The following is a 22,551-nucleotide window of genomic DNA, read 5'->3' on the forward strand; positions in this document are numbered from 1 at the left end:
GTGGGTCCTACAGGGTCTAAGGGAGGTGGTCTAGGGTCGGGCTAGGGGCTGGTGCGGCTGGGTCGCAGCTGGCTCAAAGGAGAAGTTGGAACCGTGAGTGAACAAAAGAAGCGCGCAGGCTGCTGTTCTCTTCAGGAGGTTTGTGCGCTGGTTCAAGGGGTTGGGCTGGTCTGGGTAGGGTCTGGGCGCGGTCCAGGGATGGTGAAGGTCATGTGGGCTCGGTGGTGGCTCGGTTGGGAGAGTCCTAGACTAGTTAGGAGTCCTATGGTTCAAGGGATCTCACGCACACAAGCAGAATCTGATAAGGGTCAACTTCAGTAGGCTTTTTGAGCGGGTTAGGGTAATGTTTTTGGGCTGGCCTTGCATAGTAGGGTCCCTAGGTGAGTTGGCTAGGCTTTGGCTCAAGGTGGCTCGGGCGTGGCCCGAGTAAATTGGGAGATGGCTCGGTGTGTTTGTTAGTGTGTCAAAAACGAAAATTTAAGAAGGAAAAATCGATCAGTGGGTCCACGGGGGTGGCTCATGACTTGGAAGGGTAGAATAAATCTTAAAAATGTTATGTTTAAAATTTGGGATCAAAATAACGTGTTTTGGATTTATTCGGGATTTAATCGTCGCACAAAACGCTAATTAACTGAGTTAAGTGAAACACCTAGTTTTATGCTTTATAAAGTTATGAAAAATTAGGTTTAAGCTTAAATAATTATTATAAGTCTAAGTTTTTAATTTGGGAATTTTATATTAAGGTTTGGTTTAATTCGGGATTAAAACGCATTAATATGTTATATTTAAAGAATAAATTAAAAGTCATCGATTTAACCCAAATAAAAATATGAGAAAATTCTTGTAAGCTTAAATAATTATTTGGGACATGTTAGAGTCAAGAAATCAAGAAAAAAGTAAAAAACGTAAAATGTCAAGTCCAAGGGTAAAACAGTCTTTTTACACCAAAAATTAGTAAATGTCATGGCAGTGCCCTAAATGCTGTTTTTATGATATTATGATTATTTGTGAATGTTTATGAAATGTTCATGATTAAAATATGATTTTTAAATATATATAGGATTTTTATGAATTAAGGAAGACATTTAAAAGACATGTTGCATGCTTGGTTTCAAAAACAAAATTAAATGCTATGCATGATTTTTATAAAGTGATGAGAATGTAAACGTTGAAGAAAATGAAGTAATTGTGACTAATTCGTTAATGTTGGAGATGTCGTGAGGGTGACGGTCCCAGTGGGAGCCCGACGATCGTATATTCATCATTACGAATATGTTAATACGTAGGTCAGGGCCCAGTTGACCGGTGAGAGTGTTGCTGATGTCCCCCGCCGCCTAGTACTGTGGTTTTCTTTAGATGGATCCATCGTCCAATACGATCAAGAATACGAGTCACAATCACGATCTGAATTCAACAAACACGAACATGAATATGAATATATTGATACGAATATGAATACGAATACGAATATGAATATGAATACGAATATGATTATGAATATGAATATGAATATGTTGATATGAATATGTTTATGAAAATGTTTATGAAAAGGGATAATGAAAATGTTTTTAAAGTTTATGCATTGTTATGAAAATGATATTTTAAGTACAAGTATTTTTCAGTGTTATATGTTAACTGTATTACGTATTACTTGTTATCAAGGATATGATGTGTTGAGTATTTAGACTCACTAGGTGTGATTGATGCAGGTGATTATGATAATGTTAATGGAGGTCTTGGTGGTTGATCTGACTGGACTGGAGGTGCACATAACCCGAGGACCGACGCTAGTTTTCCGCACTAGTTATGAGTTATGATTTCAAGTTATGTTAAGAATATTTTATGACTTTTAATTATTTATGAGTGGTTTTTGAGAGGTTATAGTATGGGCTATTTCCTTTGGGTTTCAAATTATAGTTGGTTGAGTTATTTGAAAATGATGTCAAAAAATTTTATTGTTCGGCCGATGCTAAGTGAGGTTTAAAAAAAAATTCTAGTACTTAAAACGAATAAGCAGACGTTTCAGTTGGTATCAGAGCAATGGTTCTGTAAAGGGTTGTGCCACCATCAGCGCCGGGAAGATCAGTCGTCAAACCTCAATTTGTAAGTTTACATGCTTTATATGATTTTATGATGTTACCTGCATAAGTACATGGCTTATATGTTCACGTCACATGTTTAATAGCATTATGATGATAAATGTTTTATATGCTCTAGAATTTTTATATGTGATATGATATGAAATAAGAACTTATTTGATTTCGACGCATGTTGGTTTTGTGGTGGAATTGGACTATGTTGACTTTTTGGATTTTAGTATGGACGTTTTACTTTTTGGGCTATACTTTTCAAACTTATTGCTTTTAGGGTTTGGTAAAACAGTTGACAATTTCATTCTTATGACTGTTGCACTTGATTTTTAAAATGCTAGTTGGTCGGTGTTTTAATTTAAAGGGGTAAAATATTTTATAAAAATATCTCCATGTGGTAAATGTGCATGGCCAAAAATTAAGTGTTTTAAAAAAAAATTTCTAGTACTTTTAAAGCAAAAAAAGGACAGACGTTTCAGTTGGTATCAGAGCCAGGTTTCGATCCTGGGACCTGTGGGTTTTGGAGTCTCTTAAGAAATGTGATGAGCTGAGCATCGGTTTGGTCCTTTGAACTTAGGAATATTACCCATGTGAACCGAGAGAAGTCATCAATTACCACAATGGTGTATTTCTTTCCCCTTAAGCTCATTACCAGTGTGGGTCCAAATAGATCTATGTGGAGTAGTTCCAGGCATCTAACTGATGAGTGTCTTCCTTTATTTTTGAAGGTTGAGCGAACTTGTTTGCCTAGTTGACAGACATTGCAGATTCTATCTTTTACAAATTCTATGTTAGGCAAACCAGATACCAACTTAAGCTTGCTAAGAATGACAATGAATTTGGAATTAAGATGATTGAGACATTTATGCCAAAGCCAATTCTTATTACCATTTAATGCGATGAAACAAGTAGGTGCATTTAAACTATCATCATTCCATTTTTCCTTATATGTATTCTACTCTCTAAGCCCAATCGACACATTATTGACTACATCAGATTTAACAGTGCATGTGTGCTTGTGGAACTCAACGGTATAACCATAGCCACATAATTGTCTAATGCTGATCAGGTTATAACACAAATTTTCGACTAAAAGCACATCTTTAATGATAATATTGCCATGGATAATCTTACATTTACCCACAGTTTTACCTTTAGAGTTATCACCAAAGGTGATTCTTTGTCATTTGTAGTTAACAACTTCTGATAGAAGGTTTTTGTTTCCTGTCATATGTCTGGAGCAACCGCTGTCCAGAAACCAGATAGATTTTTTCAAATTCTTCTTCTTCAGTACTTGAGATCATTAAAGTAGGAACTTGGTACTATTTCCTATTTGGGTCCTGAACTAATTAGACCCTTAGGGATTCACACCTGGATTATCCTGAGGGATTTTCCTTGGTGTGTCCCAAGATGGATGCGATTAGGTGCATAATCTGGTGGTGTGTGCAATTGTCTTGGCTGTCTGTCATTGCCAATCAATCTGTACCTCTTTTGAACCGTTCGGCTGTTGTAGTATCGGTTAGGTCTTATTTTTGAATGATGTCTTGTTGAACGTGGCTTTCGGCGGAACCAATCTGAACCGTTATGAACAGTTGAATTTGGCATGTGTCTAAGCCACGATCGGTTGGATTTAGCATTCTCAAATTTGACATATTCTATACCATGTCGCCTTCCATTGTTCTCAAGTCTTACGTTCTGATTGCTTTGGACTTCAGGTTCGTTATGTTTACGTACCGTACTAGATCTAACAAATTTAATTGATTTGAAACTGTCTCTATCTAACAGAGGTTGATTTTGTGTTTTAGAGGTTTTGCACTCACTGATGCTGTAACATAGCTCGGTTCTGTCTCCGGCTGGTTTTTGCATCTCATGCATCCTTTCAAGAAAAGCCGAAGACTTGTTCTATGTGTTGAATGTGTTAATCAACCGTTTATTTTTTTAACGTGGCATGAAACAATCTACGCAGGTCATCATTCTCAGCCGCTAGCAGACTTAACTTCACTTTCAAACCATCAACCTCCTTTTGGTGCGAGCAGCTTGAGAGAGTTAACTTGTTTTTTAAGTCCTGTTTTTCTGCTTTAGCTTCATCGAATTGCTGCGATAATCCCTTAAACTCATTCACCATGTCATGTAGTGATGTGACAAGGTCTTCTCGTGTAAATTCAATAGATTCGAAGTCAAATACCATTTCATCCATTGATTCCAAGTCTTCATCAGCCATGAGACATTTTACTGTCTCATCATCGCTTTCACTCGTAGATGCCTCGGAGATGTACCTTTCTGAATCTGAGTCGTCCCACTTGCTTTTATCTTCATCTGTAATCAAAACTTGTTGGTTTTTCTTTTTGGTGAACTTTTTGTCATCTTTGGACCATCTCTTATCAACCGGTCTCTTTACATCTTTCTTCGGTCTATTGCTGAAACGTCCACTACTCATTTTCTTAAAAAGAACTAGAATTTTTTTAAAACCATTCCGCCGATATATTTATATATATATATATATATATATATATATATATATTTTAAAATATTTTGTACCATTTTAAGTAAAACAACCAACTATATTTGAAAATCAAAAGAAATAGTTTTAAACATAAAATTGTCCAATGTTTTACCAAGCATAAAAGCAATATTTAAAAATAAAGCCAACTCTATCATCATCTCAAAAACGACTCAATAAATAAATAAAAGTCGTAAAATTTTTTAATCATAAACCGTAAACATATGTGCGGAAACTACTAGCGCTGGTCCTCGGGTTATGTGCACCTTCAGTCCAGTCATATCAACCCTCAAGACCTCCATTATCATTATTATCATAATCACCTGCATCAATCACACATAGTGAGTTTAAAGACTCAGCAAACCATATTCTTGATAACAAATAATACGTATACAGAACACATGCAAAAGTGAAAATACTATTACGTAAAATAACATTTTCATAATGATGTATAAACATGAACATAAACATTTTCATGTCATCATCAACATATTCATATTCATATACGTATTCTATTTTCCTTTCGTTGAATTCAGATCGTTAATAGTGATTTTCGTATACGTATTGGGGCGATGGATCCATCTACATATAACCACATTACCGGACGGCGGGGACATCAGCGACACTCTCACCCGTCAATTGAGCCTTAGCCTTACGTATTAACATATCATCGTATCAACGTATTAGTCACAATTACTTCACTTCCTCCAATATTTCGTATTTTCATCACTTATAAAAATTTAACATGCATATATCGTTTTCTTTTCAACCAAGCATGCAACATGTCTTTTAATGTTAACGTTTCATCATAAAATTTCATAAACATTTAAAATAAACATTTTAACATATAAAATATCATTCAGAGTACTGTCATGACGTTTACTCATTTTCGGGTGTAAAATTACCGTTTTACCCCTTGACATAAAGTTTCACGATTTTGACTTTTCTTATTTATGTTGACTCTAGACCATCCCAAATAATTATTTAAGCTTACACTAATTTTTTCATATTTTTATTTAGCTTAAATCGATGGCTTTTTATTTATTCTTTAATTATAACTTATTAATGTATTTTAATCCCGAATTAAATCGAACTTTAATTTAAAATTTCCAAACTTAAAACATAGACTGTTTATTACCTATTCTACCTTGTGACCCGTGGACCACCACCGTGGACCCACGGTTCAAGCCTTTAGCCAATTAAACTCTAAATTCGAACCCAACTAGGATACCTCGAACCATCTTGTGATTTTCATGAACCATGCCCAAACCAGCCCGAATCATCTTTGAACTAGACCTCCCCTTGGACCCTCATGAACCCACTGGACCCTTATGACATGACCCTGGCCCCAACCGTAGCCTCCTACAACAAAATAAAGCAGCAGCCGAGACTCCACATTGCATCAGGACTCTTCGAACTTGCTTGGACTCTAACCAACGAGCCAGCCCCAAACCCAGACCCTTGAACACCCTCTTAGGATCCTAGAGACCTAGCCTAGCCCAGCCCTAATCCCCCTGGCCGAGCCAACCCTCCATGCGCAGCAACTGAACTCGTGAGGCTTCGGGGAGAGTCCTAACTCGCATGGACCCCTCCCCAGCCGCTGTGCGCGAGTCCTAGAGTGGCTATGACCCCTCTCGACCCAACCATGTCCCAGCCCAGCCTTGGTTGAGCCAAAGCCGAGCCATGCAGTGGTTAGCCCTTAACCCGAGCCCTTGACCATAAAACGCTTATTTCGGTTCCATCTTGTTCCAGCTTTCGTGCAGCCTTTTAACGTGCATCCTAGGGCACTTTTCTGGTGTAAAAACGTTCCATATCCAATCCCTAATCATGGCAGCCCATTCATGCACGTGTACATCATGTTTTGATCACATAACATGCTTTAAAAACCATATTGATGCATAAAACGAAAATAAACCAATAAGAGGGTTACTTGTTTATCATACAAAACATATTCAAATACTTATTAGGGTGTGATGGATGAGAAAAAGGAAGAAATATAGCGTGTCTTTGCGTATCTAACGCACGAATATTCGTCGACGAAGCGAAGAACGGCGACGAGAAAACCTTGGCTGAAATCCTTTGAAAATTCGAAGCTTCCTCCTTGAAATTAAGTGTGTGCCGTGTGTTGCTTGGATGCTAGGAGTCTTGTATAAAAGTTTAGGGGTGGGGGCGTGCACTTTAAATAAATAAGGGTAGGGTTTGGGCTTTTATTTTGCTAAAAAAATAAGTGTGCAAGCTTGGGCCCATTATGAATCTATACTGGGCCCAATAAGTCCAATAGTGCATTTAAAAATTATTTTGTTTAGGAAAGTTCGTGAAATTATTAGCCGAGTTGTCAAAACGTTCGTATTTTTGTTGAAAATCGTATACCGATAAAAATTGCGTCCCGACGTATAAAATCACCTCAAAACTCCTTATTTTCAAAAATAAAAAAAGTATCAATCTTATTTTAAATAATTAAAAATAATTATTTAATAAAAACATTTTTTCATTTTTCAGCCCTTGGTCTCCATTCCTTGATCGCAACTCGAATAACATTTAAAATTATATTTTAATGCATTTAAGTAGACAACTACTATAAAATCATATAAACACATCATACATAATTCATTTAAGCAATTAAAACAATTTAATTAGTTATTATTCTTTTTTCCTAGATTCACATGCTGTTGGATTACGTCGTATTGATTTCGGATCTTACAGTTGCACTTTGCAATAAAATGTTCCTTTTTTCCACAGTTAAATCAAGTTTGACCTTCATCTGTATGGTCTTTTTTGAAATATGGTTTAGTCATTTGATTTTTACGCATAAATTTACTAAACTTTCTTACAAATAGGGACATGGCTTCATTTTTCAGTTGCTCGGTCGATTTTTTACTTGTGGACTCTCCGACCGGAAGAGTCACTACAGTAGCTGTCAGGGCCTTTGTTTGAGAAGTGGATGGTTCTTCTTCTCTTCGTATTCCAAGCTCGAACTCGTACGCTTTAAGATCGGCAAATAGATCGTGGAGCTCCAGCTTGTTCAGATATTTAGATTCTCGTATCGCTATTGTCTTTACATCCCATTCTCTGGAAAGAGCTCTCATTACCTTCAAGACAGTTTCACGGTTAGAGTATTTTTTTCCTAGTGAAATAAGTTCAATAATAATAGCCTAAACCGTTCATCAAATTCTGCAGGGGATTCTCCTGGCTTCATTTTTGCATTGTCAAATTTTTGGATAGCGACTGTCAGTTTGTTTTCTTTGGTATAGCTGTTGCCCTCACATAGTTGTGTGAGTTTTTCCCATATCTCATTTGCTGTGGAGCAAGTCTTGATATTAGCAAACATATTCTTATCCAGAGTTTTATAGAGAATGTCTTTTGCGACATTGTCAAGATTCGCCTTCTTCTTATCCTCAGCTGTCCATTTGGATCGATGCTTTTCCACCATTTGGGGAGCACCTTCAATTGTAACCATGACTGTATTAACTTTTAAGATCTTCATAGGCCCGTCAATGATGACATACCACATGTCATCGTCCTGGGCTGCTAAATGTGCCTGCATACGAATCTTCCAGTCATCATAATTTTCTTTAGAAAACATAGGAATTTTGTTGAAAGATGGCATGTATAAATTGTAGATATCGATGTTTGAGAGAACCCCGCTCTGATACCATTTTTTGGGATCGGGAAAGAGTTTAGAGGAGGGTGAATAAATTATTTAAAAAAATTACTTTTAAAATTTGTTCTTCAACCGTTTTTAGACAGTTGAAAGATTTTCTCAAACGGTTAGAAATATGAACCACTTGAAAAGTGAGGAAGACGGTTCAATATTTCTAATGATAGTTTCAACCGATTGGCATTCAAATAAATAAGATAAGGTTTGAAATGTAAAGGATTGCGAAAAGTAAAGACACAATTTTATGGATGTTAGGAGAAAACACTCCTACGTCACGTCACCCCTTTTTCCTCTGTAGGAAGGATTCTACTAAAAGACGTCGCCTTTACAAAACGTTTTGTAACAGCCCACTCCAATCAGGACTTATCACACTGCCTGTTTTAGAACTCTTAGTGATCACCTTACACTTCTGGATTTTAAGAATCCTCAGTTCACCAGATACGACTATTAATCAAATAACTAAAAGGTTATTGATGTAAGTAAAACAATCTGTTTTAGTAGCACGAATATGATCCTTGAATGATCAGATAACTTTCTGTTGAGTGCATGCTTGATGAGCGATGAGATATGTGATCTTTGATTGCGCTCAAATTTTTTAAGTATGCAGGCTTGAAGATAATCACATTGTTGAAAGCTTGATGATTATGTATCGCGTTGTTATATGTCTTGCATACTTCCAGCTCTTCTTATATAAGTTGTCATTCTAATGGTCAGAAAAAGATGAGTAACGTTAACCTGTAACCTTGGAATGATGTGTCACTATCAGCTGTAAATACATTAAATGTTCTTCAGCAAAGCATTTAATGTTCTCTTTGCTAGCACAGCTTTGAATCCCGTTCCTTGAAGAGTTACTTCTGAGTATCCTTTTATGACAACTGTTTTTACCATCAGAACTTTGTAGGATATAAGTAATCTTTCTTTTCTGGGATAGTGACATAAATGCATATCAATATCAGGACTGATGCAAAACATGATTGGCTTGTAGCGGTGCAAAAGCCATTTGAATTTTCCGAACCGGTCAGAAAATGTCTTTCATTAAGTGAGCAATAAGTAGCTCTTTAAATGACTCTACATAAAGTTTTTAAACAGCCGGTTGGGAAGATTGAACTTCTTCTGCTTCAAACGGTTGAATGTTAGGCGGTCTGAAATCCAAGAGGTTGAAGACTAGGCGGTTGAAAAAACAAGCGGTTGAAGTGATTCCTGTTATACACAAAAGATTTGCAGCTATTTCCTGAAACAGTCAAGTGATGTTTTGATTTTGTTGATCACCAAAACTCTTAAGTAATTTTCTTTTAACACCATCATTTTATGGTGTTATTTGCTGAATCTATCAACTATATTAGGGAAAACCCATTGAATTTCCTTCAAAAATATATCCACCCTGGGGTAGCTGCCGTTGTGAGTACATATATTGAACTAATCCACATTTTTAGATGATACGATATACACTGATTTCATTCATCTAATGTTCTTTGAGGTTACTTTTGTGCCATGTATCTAATTAATTTCACAAAATAAAATTTTCAGGTCATAAAGCCGAGTGTAATCGGAGGCTTTGAAAATGCAGCATTGATTGGTCGATGGGCTCAGCAGCATGACAAGATGACTGTCATTAGTGCTGCATTTGAAAGTTCGCTTGGTTTGTCTGCTTTTGTTCAATTCGCTCAGCATCTGGACCTAGAAAGCGCAGAAATGCGAAAATTGATGAAAAAGGAATCCGAAATATCCGTAGCACACGGTTTTGGAACTTACAAGTGGTTTAAAGAACATGTGACAGCTGAGCCTCTGAATTTCCATCACAGTCCAGACCATGGCTCGGTTGTGGCATCTGCTGTTGATGCTGGACGACTCCTGCAGCAAGGTCGATTGAATTCTGACGTGATTGTTAGGAACTCTATTCAAGAACAAGTGAAGGATTACCGGTTACCAGTAGATGTAGATGGCATATCGGTTTCTCTCAAAGTTCGTGAGACAGGGGAAAGCAGTGATGTAAGTAGCAAATAACAAATCTTTGTTTGAAAACTTAATAATTGAATGAAAGCTGTAGAAAGTTCTCAACTTTCTTCTTCGTGTTTTAATCAACGCAGGGTACTGCAGTTGTGTTTCTTCACGGGTTTCTCGGAACAGGTGAAGATTGGACCCCAATTATGAAATCTGTTTCGGGCTCGACTCGATGCATTGCCATCGACCTTCCTGGTCATGGCGAATCAACACTGCGATATCATGGTAGTAGGAATGGTTTAGATCGCCCAAACTTATCCATTGAGGTCATGGTGGATATGTTATGCAAGGTGTTGGACTATCTCGCTCTCAAAAAAGTTACACTCGTTGGATATTCAATGGGGGCACGTATTGCTTTATACACTGCCCTAAAATGTAGCAATAAGGTACAATTACAGACACAAACATCAAAATTTTTTTTCTTGAAATAAAATTTCTCGAGTACTTATATTAAACCTGTATAATTGTGCTTCCAAAGGTGGAAAGAGCTGTCATTATTTCTGGAAGCCCCGGTTTGATGGACACAAATGCGAGAACGACCCGTAAAGCTAAAGATGACTTCAGAGCAAGCATGCTTATCTCGAATGGATTGAAACGATTTTTAGATACTTGGTACGCCGAAGAACTGTGGACGAGGTACTTTAATGCTACCATTACTTTTTTTTTATTCAAAAATAGAAAGTGAAATTTGGCCCCCAAAAGCATGACATTTTGCTGTCATTTTTTCATGATGCAGCTTGAAAATTCATCCACATTTCAACCAGATGGTCAAGAATCGTTTGCAGCATAACGACTTACCCAATCTTGGGAAAGTTCTGTCTGATACGAGCATCGGAAGACAACCGTAAGTTTGGAATCTTTACATTTTCTTGAAAGTTCAAAACTTTTCATAAATGTATATTTAGAGGTGATCAAATGCCCTTTATCATCATTACAGATCATTGTGGGAAGATTTGAAACAAAACCAAGTGCCCCTTCAGATTATAGTAGGAGGAAATGATGCCAAGTTCAAGAAAATCGCTAACGAGATGGTGTTGAGACTCGACAGTGCACACGAGGTCGCGGAGCCAGCACAAATCGTCGAAATCCCAAATGCAGGACATGCTGTGCATATTGAGAATCCCCTTGCTGTTATCAGTGCTGTCAGGCAGTTCATAACAAGGACAAATAAGAATTAAACTTTTGTTGTAAGATAAATGATGCATTGTTTCATTCACTTAGGTAGTAATAATAATAATTATAGAGGTAATTAAAGAGAAGGGAAGAAGTCCCTTCACAAATAATTCATGGGTTATTTTCCCTTTTGATATATAGGCCACGTTTAAAATTAAAATAACAATTGTATTTGTAGGGACATAATTTTTTGCTAAGAAATAAAGATGAAATTTATTTTGTTTTTACACGTGTTTGTTTGAGATAAAGTAACAGTAATTGGAAATTCATATTTATAATTAATATTTCTTTTGGTTACAAAATGGAGATTCAATACAATATTATAATATCTTGGAACAACTAATTGTTAGAGTAGACATCGTCAGTTGTGGCTTGAGTTTTATTAACTCTCATGTAAAAGCAATATTTATTTTAATAATAATTTATAATTTGATTCAATTTTGACATTTACTCTATCTGTATATTCATATAAGCTGTATATATAAAGTTCTTGAATATACAAAATGTATCATGAGATATCTATCTCAACGTAAGATCATAAAACTCATTAGGAAGCGTGCTTTTTATTCTAAATATGTTTGTAGAAGATTCAACAACCTAAAATGAGGATAAGTGTCACTCGAGCTTAAGACTAACATATGTGATGTAAACGTCATGTTTCATTGGTAAGAGTACGAAGATGTCCATTCATACAGATAAGTGATCATTTGATGATGCATTAAAAAATTCTCCCTCGAACTTTCCAAATGGTTATCACTTATCGAGTGGAAAGTTTGCGTTTATGGTTGTACACCATTGGTCTTTTGACCTGAAACAACATGGGGCTTTACGTACTAGCATGCACTTTGATCCGATTACAACTATCTTGAAAGTCATATGGTGGCAAGATTGAGTATAGTTTAGAAACACGTAGGAGTCTCCTAAGTTGCATATATCATATAACTATTATTACTCAAAGATACATCACATCGTTATCGAATTCATTTGCAACTCTCGATATACCGATGGTTGCGGATTCGATCGGGATATACGAGTTGAAAGGACCGTATTTTACGCTAATAATAATTTAAAGTTCTTGCAGCCACTATTAGTAATACATAGAAGATCATTGAGTGATGATACTAGACGCTCTTGCCATGATCCGATGGATTCAATTATAGTTGAGTTCTGACATTCTTGATCAAGGAGTTGATGAAAAGAATGAGGCCGATTAGGATAAGCCCGAATATGAACAAATATAGTTCTGAACCACATGAAGTTGTGAATCCAAGACTAACTGTATCCATGATCAATTGGGTTACATAAGTATTAGATTATGTGCTCCCGCTAAGATAATCAAGTTCAAGAAGTTGAATTTTGCGACTGTAGTCTGATAGAGATCAAAAAAATTACTTATAAAGAAGTTTATAAGTTCATTATATGTCATGAAAGTTGTGGAATTTAGCTTAATTGCTAATTAAGTGAGGAGAGTTGAACTACCTGTTTTAGTGAATGTGTTCACAAAACTGAAAGCTGTAAAAAATGAATCAGTGAAAAATTTTATCCTTTGAAATTTTAATATTTCATCGACATATCGACGTTGTCTGATCGTCGATCGGAGTTTTAATAAGTTCACAATTATTTATTTAGTAAATTTAAAATAAACTAATTAAATAATAAATTAGTAATAGTGACTATTAAATGCAAAATTCTCATGAAACATTCCAGATGAATCTAGAATAGATTAATTAATTAACTTAGTAATTAAATAAAAGTTATTTAAAGTATAAATAAATAAATACATATATATATATAGTATTATCAAAAGTTAATAATAATTTAATTATGCATGTTATTTTCATAGTATAAAATACATACATGACAATATTTGAATTATGAAAAACAGTATTTGAAAAATTGAGAGTACTGATTAGATCAAAGAGATATTTTTAATATATGTGTATTCAAAAGTTGAATGACACACATAACTTTTACACAAATTTTTTTTCCTCAAAAATTCCCTTTCTCTCCCTCACCATCGGTCGACCGCCCTCCTCCACCGCACCGCCACATCACCGCCGCAGTGTTGCCGGAATTTTGAGAATTCTGGAGATCAACTAACGAGTTAAATTTCGTTTAGATCTCTAGTATGCTCTATACGAGGAATCCAGTTTCTGATCGTGAAACCGATTCAATAAATTGAAGAATATAGTTGATTAATGAGGCTACTATGAAATATTTACTCATGGGTGGGGCAAGCTCTTCTATTATGGTTCATGGTTTCTCTTGGCTATATGGTTTATCCGGGGGAGAGATCGAGCTTCAAGAAATAGTGAATGGTCTTATCAATACACAAATGTATAACTCCCCAGGAATTTCAATCGCGCTCATATTCATCACTTTAGGAATTGGGTTCAAGCTTTCCCCAGCCCCTTTTCATCAATGGACTCCTGACGTATACGAAGGAGTGCGGTTCGTTCGACCAGTAGATCATTTGTAGTGATTTGCAAGAAGGAAAAACTCCGTTAATCTCAGATTATGGAGTCTAGCGTTTTTAAACGCAAATAAAATTTAATGATTTTTATAATTAGTTTTAACCCACCCGAGCACAAAATCCTGGTTCGACCCTCGACACTCCAACGCTCTATATAGATGTGAATGGTGGAGTTGAACAGAAACAAAGCTGCGGATCATCCTCAATCCTGCAAATAGTTTTGGAGAAGATTTTCTTCTTGTTTGAGTTAAAAAGCTCAAAGATGTTCGCACTCAATGCTATGCTCCTAAAATATGTCTGATTAATTAAATTAAAAAAAGATTATAAAAATGATATAATCAGCTTCCATGAAGATTTAAAACTATTTTCTTGAAGAAGATACAATAAGGCTCAAAACCACTTTATGCACCAAAATTGTTAGTCGTAAAATGCATAATTACTTTAATATATCTATCTATCTACATCACTTTCAACGTTAATTTGCTTTTTCTTGCGATTAATAGGGACATTTCTTTTTCCTGAAAGGATGTAGGGACATTTTTAGGTGCATTAGAAAAAGAGTCATTTAGGCCCCACAATCATAATCAACACCCAAAATTGGCTCGGATGATTTTGTGCTTGGAGTCACGTATTTTTATCTATGAACATGTCAGTATCTTTATCTATGAACATGTCAATTCGATTCATATTTATAATAAAAATAATATTTTTTATGGATCAGGATGTGTTGAAGATATGCATGTGTTGTGTCCAAAAAAAAAAAATATTTCTTGAAGCACATGAGCAGTAGCCCAACAAAGGAAAGCCCAGGAGAATAGAGGTTGGCCCAGGGAAAAGCACGATGCACCATTACACGACGTGAAAATCGTGGGGAGATCGTGGAATGTGGCTGAAACTCCTCCATGGAGGGTGACAAAAGCAGGAGGAATAATCAGAAAAAAGGCCCGACAAAATCAACAGAAAAATCTACAGCAAAGCTCTACAGAATTCTCTCAATTCTATGCATGTTTATTTCAATTTCCAGCAGTCAAGTATTTGAATTTTTTACATATTCCTTCAACTTTCTTGTAAAAACGTTGATCAAGTTCATAGCAACATAATTATATTTGATGTTGTTAATGGATCTCTCTTGTAATTTTGTCATATTCCTCATTTTTGTTTGCGTTTTTGAGCCATTTAGAAGGAGTTAGAACTTACGATCGAATCGAGACCTACAACGTTTGGTAAATGAAGTCAGATTATTTCACAATTTTGGCACAAACACGTGTCTGACACGCCCGCAAATTTCGTGATAAACAAGTTGGCACGCCCGGTGGGACACAATGCCTCCAAAGCGTACTGAGAAGAGTGAAGGAATTCCTCCATCACTGGGGAAAGGTCATTGCTCACAAGAAGAGTTTCAGGAAACTGATGCAGAAGGAAGAACGGTTGAAAGGCTCGTACACCAGTTTGAGGAAGAGACTATGAAGGAAGGAATTGCTGTTTCTGGTGGTGATGGGTCTTTGCCGAACTTCATGTTGGCCATGGAGAAAAATATCCGCAGCGATCTCAAGGAAATGACTCAAACTTTCGCTACTGTCATGATGGAATTTGTGGCAGAAATGAAGGAATGGAGAAAGTCTGCAAAAGGCGAAGTGGTTATACCAGAGAGTGATAAACTTCAAGATAATGACGTCAAGCTGCTGAAAGATCAAGGCCAAGGATCAGGATTTTCTCAGGCAGGTGAAAGTCGCCGCTTGGGGGAAGCACGAATTCCTGAATCTGCCAGGGAAGGGAGATACACTCCTCCGCACAAAAGGGGTGAGAAGTTGGGGTTGAAATTCCAAAATTGCAGTAACAGTAAACAAATGGCTGGTAACGTGTTCTCTGTGATGTCTCCTAACTTACATCCAAGGATGTATGTTGATGGGGGAATGCGCGGATATTCAGCGCCAGGTTTGGGGAATAACACTCGGGGGGCAATCTATCCTCCTCACCAGTTAAGATAAACTCCAACGTTGGATTTTGAGATGGTACGTGATGTGATTCAAGAGTTGTATGGCCCAGGAGTGAGGCCAATCAACCGACCAGAATTCCATAAACCGTATCCTGATGTTGTGGATCGTGACAACCCTTATCCAAAAGGATACCGCATTCCAGACTTCACGTTATATTCCGGGGAAGACGGTCAATCCAGCGTGGAACATGTGGCCAGGTTTACAATTCAGTGTGGGGAATTGGCAAATTTGGAGAACTTTTCTAATTACAAGTTACGTTTGTTCCCCGATTCCCTGACCAGTACTGCTTTCACATGGTATGCAACACTACCTCGAAACTCTATTATGACTTGGCACGATATGGAACGTCAATTCCATACACAATTCTTCCGGACAGTACCTGAGATTAGTATAGCGGAATTGTCAAGGGTGGTCCAAAAACCGGGGGAATCTGCCAATGATTTCATTTGTAAGTTCAAGAAGGTGAGAAGCAGATGCCGAGTTTTCCTCCCTGAATCAGAATACGTGAAGATGGCACAGCGAGGACTCGATTTTAAACTTAGAAAGAAGTTCCAATGGATGGAATTCCGTGATTTTTATGAACTTGCTGCCAAAGTGTCAGAGTATGAGGAATTGTTACGAGAAGAGAGTCATAAAAGAAAGTCTACAGTGGGCTCTTATTTCCAGGAAGTGGAGGAAGTTGCACACGCAGAATTAGCAAATTCCGGATCACGCACTGTCCCTTTATTGAAGCGCAAGAGTGAAGAACTTTCCAAGAAAAATATTCCTCCAGTGCAAACTCCTTATACTTTCGATGCATCAAAGACGGAGGAAATCTTCGATCACTTAGTGAAGGAAAAGTTCATAACATTCCCCCCAGATCACAAGCTACTCACGAAGGAGGAGTTGAAAGGATGAGATTACTGTAAGTATCACAATTCCTTCAACCATAATACTAATGCTTGTTGGGCGTTCAAGAATGTCTTGCAGGAAAGAATCAACAAGGGAGTTCTAAAATTTTCCGAGAAGAAAGAAACAATGATAGTGGATGAAGATCCTTTTCTCCCAGTGGCCAATGTGAATGTGAGCAGTACCGATTTACGTTTCTTAATCAATGAGAGGAGAAGGAATGGAGGTGAGGACATGTCCATTAGGCCAGGAGTTACTATAAGAAAGTGTTGGGTGCCTCGGAAAATGATGTTTGAGGTTAAAGAGAAGAAAACAGAAACTTTTCATGGAAAAGACCGTTACTACAGTGGAGAGGATCCGCATCATACGGGGAGGAATATAAGGTATAACAGGGAATCCATGGCCAAAATGCCGGAGAACCAGTACCTCAGAAAGGGTTCGTTTCATGGGTTAGTGAATGGCCAAAGAAGGAATGACCCACTGTTGGTCCAGAAGATAATCCAGAGGCCAACACCTCTAGGCTCTGATAGAAAATATGAAAGGAAATCCCGCTTTGTTGTTCCTCCCAGAGCAATCTCCAACGGCGTATGGAAACGGATAGAGCATCCAAAGTTCCCAAAACCGCTTTCTCGGACCCAAAAACGACGTTTGTTGAGAGAAAAAGCTGCTGATCGTAGATCTAAGATGGGGGAATCACTCAGAGAGAAGAAAAAAATTTGGGAGGAAGGCTACTGAAGGTAGTGAGGAAGAAGAGTTACAAATGGAAGATTTAATCATAGCTCCGGCTCAGATGAAAGATCGACAGCCGGAGACAGATGTTTTATAAAGATGGAATAGATGAGAAGGGTTGTAGAAAGTAGGCTGGATAGCCACTTTGGCTAATTTTGAGGTATTGACTCGTAGGAAGTTTCTGTAATATGCGAGAAATAGGCTTTTAAGTCATTCCCCGATGAACTTGTTTGCAAATAGTGATGGAGCATCTGTGAATAAATAAAAAGAAAATTTGCTCATGGAATCATTTGCAGCTGATGTGTTTTTAAGAGAATAATGTGTTGTCTTGATAGCCGAATTGATGACGTGTAGAGTACGTTTATTACATATTTCGATACTTTGATGATGTTTGGAAAGTATGGGTGATAATGAGCAATGTTGATAACATGTTGTGATAATATTGAAGAAAACAGGCTATTTAGCCGTTGTTCTTAATTTATTTTACAGAAATCCGTGCAGAGTTTCTCCTGTAAACGTGACATCCCAGAAATACAAATATGTGTAAACACATGTGGAAAAACACAAGCAACAGCCATAACATAATTCCATCAACAAAATTTGATTTCCAGGCATTATCCAACATCCAAAATTCAACATTAAGCCAAATCATGGCAAATAAAGATCTACTACAGAGTGGTCCGAACATCGAACAAAATACCAAAATGAAATGTTAATGGTGATACATAAGCGCTTAAGAAAGGTCAAGACGGCGTAATTCTTCCACTTGGATATGCACTCTGCCTGAGTCTGCTCCGCTGTTTACAAGGTGTGCTCCCACTGCTGGTAAGCATGCTTTGTTGCACCAGATCATCACCCAAGTGCTGGATATCGGCCTTGAGCTTATCGGATGAAGCTTTCAAGGCTTCATTGTCATGCAGAAGGGCCATCATGTCGGTTTTATGCTGAGCGAGTTCGGCATCCAATTTCTTTACCAGCTCTTCCTTGGAGTCAAAGTTCGCATTCTTCTATTGGAGAGTTGTTAGGATAACCTTTCTCTCATATAACATACTGTCCAACCTCTCTTTCTGTGCTTTGAAATCATCCACTTGAATCAACGTCTCCGAACAAGTGAGGGATGAATCTTGAAAAGTTGAAAACATTGAAAGCAGATTATTTAAGATATCATGCCGTGGTGTTGCAAGGTGTTGCTCATCAAAAACTCATTCAAACATATTCACAAACACCTTGAGTGCAGCTTGAAGATGTGACATATTCTACAATGTTTTGTGATGGAGGATTGAGAAAAATGGAGAAATATACCTATCTTGAGAAATTGTGTCTTGATGCGAAGGAGGATTGATTGTGAGAACATTGAAAAGTTTGATGATTTTTGGGGTAAGAAGACAGAGAAAGAGTGTGGGAGGAAACACACTGTCTTTTTTTCTTTCTCTTTTCTTTCTTGTTTTTTTTGTTTTTTTGTTTTTCTCTCCACTGCCTCATCCTATATATCGTATTAGCACTTGGGCCCAACTTATAAATGGGCTAATACATTAGAATTATTAAATATAGCCAAATTGGCCCATGGGCCAAATTGGCTACGGGAGGCAATTGTTGTGTCCAAAAAAAATTATTTCTTGAAGCCCATGAGCAGTAGCCCAACAAAGGAAAGCCCAGGAGAATAGCGGTTGGCCCAGGAAAAAGCAAGATGCACCATTACACGACGTGAAAATCGTGGGGAGATCGTGGAATGTGGCTGAAACTCCTCCATGGAGGGTGACAAAAGCAGAAGGAATAATCAGAAAAAAGGCCCGACAAAATCTACACAAAAATCTACAGCAAAGCTCTACAGAATTCTCTCAATTCTATGCATATTTATTTCAATTTCCAGCAGTCAAGTATTTGAATTTTTTACATATTCCTTCAACTTTCTTGTAAAAACGTTGATCAAGTTCATAGCAACATAATTATATTTGATGTTGTTAATGGATCCCTCTTGTAATTTTGTCATATTCCTCATCTTTGTTTGCGTTTTTGAGCCATTTAGAAGGAGTTAGAACTTATGACCGAATCGAGACCTACAACGTTTGGTAAACGAAGTCAGATTATTTCACAATTTTGGCACAAACACATGTCTGGCACGCCCGCAAATTTCGTGATAAACAGTATGCATGCCTATTTTTCTTCAATAATGCCAAATATATTATCTTTATTTATCTCTTCTAGGTTTAAAATTTTCTTTCTGTTTTTCTCAATCACGCCATCAATTAAAGTCGAAATAATATAGAATTCAAAATTTAAAAAATCCACTTTTAATTTCAAAATTAAATTCTTTAATTTGGATCACTTCTGTTTTAACTATCTGAAATTTTAATTTAATATTACAAATTAAATATAATAAGAAACTAAATTATCTTTGCATGCGTTTGATTAATTTAACTACACTAAGTTTTATTAGAATGACAAATATAATTCCTTGTTTTCAGTTTTCATGAGTGCGTGTTTATCTGGTTCATTAAAAGTAGTTGCATGTAGTAAGACTCATTCTATGATACACCGAAAATGTTTTTCTAATTTTTTTCACGTGATGTTGATATGATTATAAATAAAAATATACTGAGTATAATATTCCCAATATAACATAGTCCAAGCCAACACACACACACATATATATTTATAACAATTACACTTTATATTTCTTTCTTTGTGTTATATATAAATATAAATATATATATTTATATATATATATATATTCTTAGTCAAATGTATCGGAGATTTAGTAAAAATAAATTTATAAATCATATGATTAAATCTGTGTATCATAACATATAAGAAATTCATATCGAATTATAAGAAAATATTAATAACTATAAGCACGTACTAGAATCCACTGATTAATCTAACGTTGGAGTTATGCATCTTTCAAGACAACATACAATCAACCACCTTATTTTTGTCTTAGATGAGAGAATGAGAGAGATCTAGAATATGCGTACCGTATATATTCTGTGTTATATTTTCCGTACCTCGGGGATCTTAACCTTATATAACCTTAGTAGTCTTCGACCTATGATAGAATAATTAATTGGGTTTAACTTCTACATATAAGGTGGATCATATTAATCATTTAATACTTTGGAAACTTATAATTAATTAGATCACTTTATTCGGTCTTTTATTAGATAAATATTCAAGTACAATTAATTAAATTGTTTGATCCAACAAAATAATTTCTTTTAAACTCATGGATAGAACATAAAGAAATTTAGGCAAATAAACCATATTATATAGTCAAGGCAGCTAGGGGAATTTAGGAGAATAGACCTTGTGAAACATAAATTTGAAAACGTGACAATCTGTTGTTGTCACATGTTCCTAATTGTACGTAGGACAACCTGGTTTTAGTACGTACTGAAATGGATGTCATCTTCTAAACTTTAAATTTGACTGGAATTACTTATTTAAATGCCACGGCTCGGCAGAATCATGATAATAAAAGGGAAGAGGCACCAACTGCCGCAGAGAATAGGAAGCCACACGAATTCTCGCAGCAGAAATGAACCAACCACGCCACTTAAACATATCAAAACCAAGACGATGCCCAGTAGTTCGATCACATTGGCCTCACGAGGAAACGTCTCTCTAAGCAATATCCCGTTCCAGATCGCGACACATCCCACGCAAAGTCCCGACACCATTATATACGTGAAGAACATTAGGGTTTTTGGGCCGATGGAGCCGCCGGAAACTAACACGGCTATGGCAGTGGGGACTCCGATATTAAGCACGGATTTCCCAAGCTTCTGTTCCATTATTATCTTGAAAACTGGGTGCTGTAAACCCGGTTTTATTTCAGGCGATGGAGTGGTGGTCCTGGACCGTGAAATCTCCTCCTCCTCTGTTGTGAGTGCTACCACTGGAACTTCGGGTGGCGGCGGCTCCAAATTAATGGAGGGCTGATCATTCTTTTTCAAGATTTTGGCTACGAGTTTGGAGGCCGCAGAGCGAATTTCGGCGAAGAGGCTCCATTCTGTTGGGTTTTCGTCCGGCACTTCAGCAGTGCGGTTCATGTCTATGGCAACCGCTGCTGGCCGGTTAGCTTCCTTCTCCATTCAAGGGATTTTTCGATAAGATAGTATTCAGTTCAGATAAAATTTGTGAAATATATGCATCAAAGAAGCACACAGTTCTCCATTGAACTTTGCTATGCTCATATACTTATATACAGAATCGCGCAAGTAACTTTTCCAGATCAGCCAAAAAGTCTACACTTTTTCTCCAACTTTAGTTGCGATGCATCTTTGTGGCAGGTGAACTCGAGTTGAGTTCATACAAGTAGATATTTTTAATTATCAGCCATCGAAATTCCTTGGTTATTTCCTGATACGAATGTCAAATCAACAACAGAAAAAATTAAAATATTTTCCAGCGAGCGTGGATTTTTATATGAGAAATTTTCATAGTGGACTCCTGGGCCTATTCTTGGTTTTCTAGTATAGTCTTTTGAGATTTCCTTTATAAGATTTTAACCTTGCTTGTAAACTTAATTTAATAGTATAAATAAATTTAGATTTAAATGAGATTAAGTATTAGTTATCTAAAATTCAAACGGGTAAAATCTAGACGTAACCATTGCATTCATTATAAATACTAGAGGTCAAATTCGCGTGCGAATTTGACTAAAAAAAATGTTAAAAAATAAAAAATATTTTGATTTAAATCATCGATGATGTTTGCTTTTCGTGCGAATTTGACTAAAAAAAATGTTAAAAAATAAAAAATATTTTGATTTAAATCATCGATGATGTTTGCTTTTCTACTCTCTGCACTTATCAGTTAACCTTTTTTTGAGAAAAATTAGGTCAAGTGAAAGTTATTTCCCACTCATCATATATTTGTCATGTTCAAATGTTAAAATAATATAAAGTTAAATCACTTTATCCATACATGAAACAAAGTCTTTCTTAATAAAATATAATTGATGGACGAGATCCTGATTAGTTGCAATAATATTATAAGCTAAAAAAAATTTGATCACCGTTACTTTTCTTTTGGTGGAAAAT

General features: G+C 36.5%; 1 protein-coding gene across 1 annotated transcript; it reads left to right on the plus strand.

Annotated features, from left to right (window-relative positions):
* Positions 1–9,556: 9,556 nt before the first annotated feature.
* Positions 9,557–11,651, plus strand: LOC142532409 (protein PHYLLO, chloroplastic-like). The gene is made up of 6 exons (XM_075638717.1): positions 9,557–9,646; positions 9,776–10,237; positions 10,336–10,635; positions 10,728–10,885; positions 10,986–11,093; positions 11,187–11,651. Exons 1-6 carry the CDS (start codon positions 9,557–9,559, stop codon positions 11,425–11,427), a joined length of 1,359 nt encoding a protein of 452 aa, XP_075494832.1. The 3' UTR covers positions 11,428–11,651.
* The last annotated feature ends 10,900 nt before the right edge of the window (positions 11,652–22,551 follow it).

This window comes from Primulina tabacum, chromosome 18 (assembly GCF_025594145.1).
Source record: "Primulina tabacum isolate GXHZ01 chromosome 18, ASM2559414v2, whole genome shotgun sequence".
Taxonomy (NCBI): Eukaryota; Viridiplantae; Streptophyta; class Magnoliopsida; order Lamiales; family Gesneriaceae; genus Primulina; species Primulina tabacum.

Excerpts from the sequence above, each read along its gene's own strand:
- LOC142532409 (XM_075638717.1), top strand. The coding sequence starts at position 9,557 with ATGGTGTTATTTGCTGAATCTATCAACTATATTAGGGAAAACCCATTG. Across the intron at positions 9,647-9,775 it reads ACCCTGGGGTAGCTGCCGTT|GTCATAAAGCCGAGTGTAAT; the intron begins GTGAGTACATAT and ends TAAAATTTTCAG. Across the intron at positions 10,886-10,985 it reads GCCGAAGAACTGTGGACGAG|CTTGAAAATTCATCCACATT; the intron begins GTACTTTAATGC and ends TTCATGATGCAG.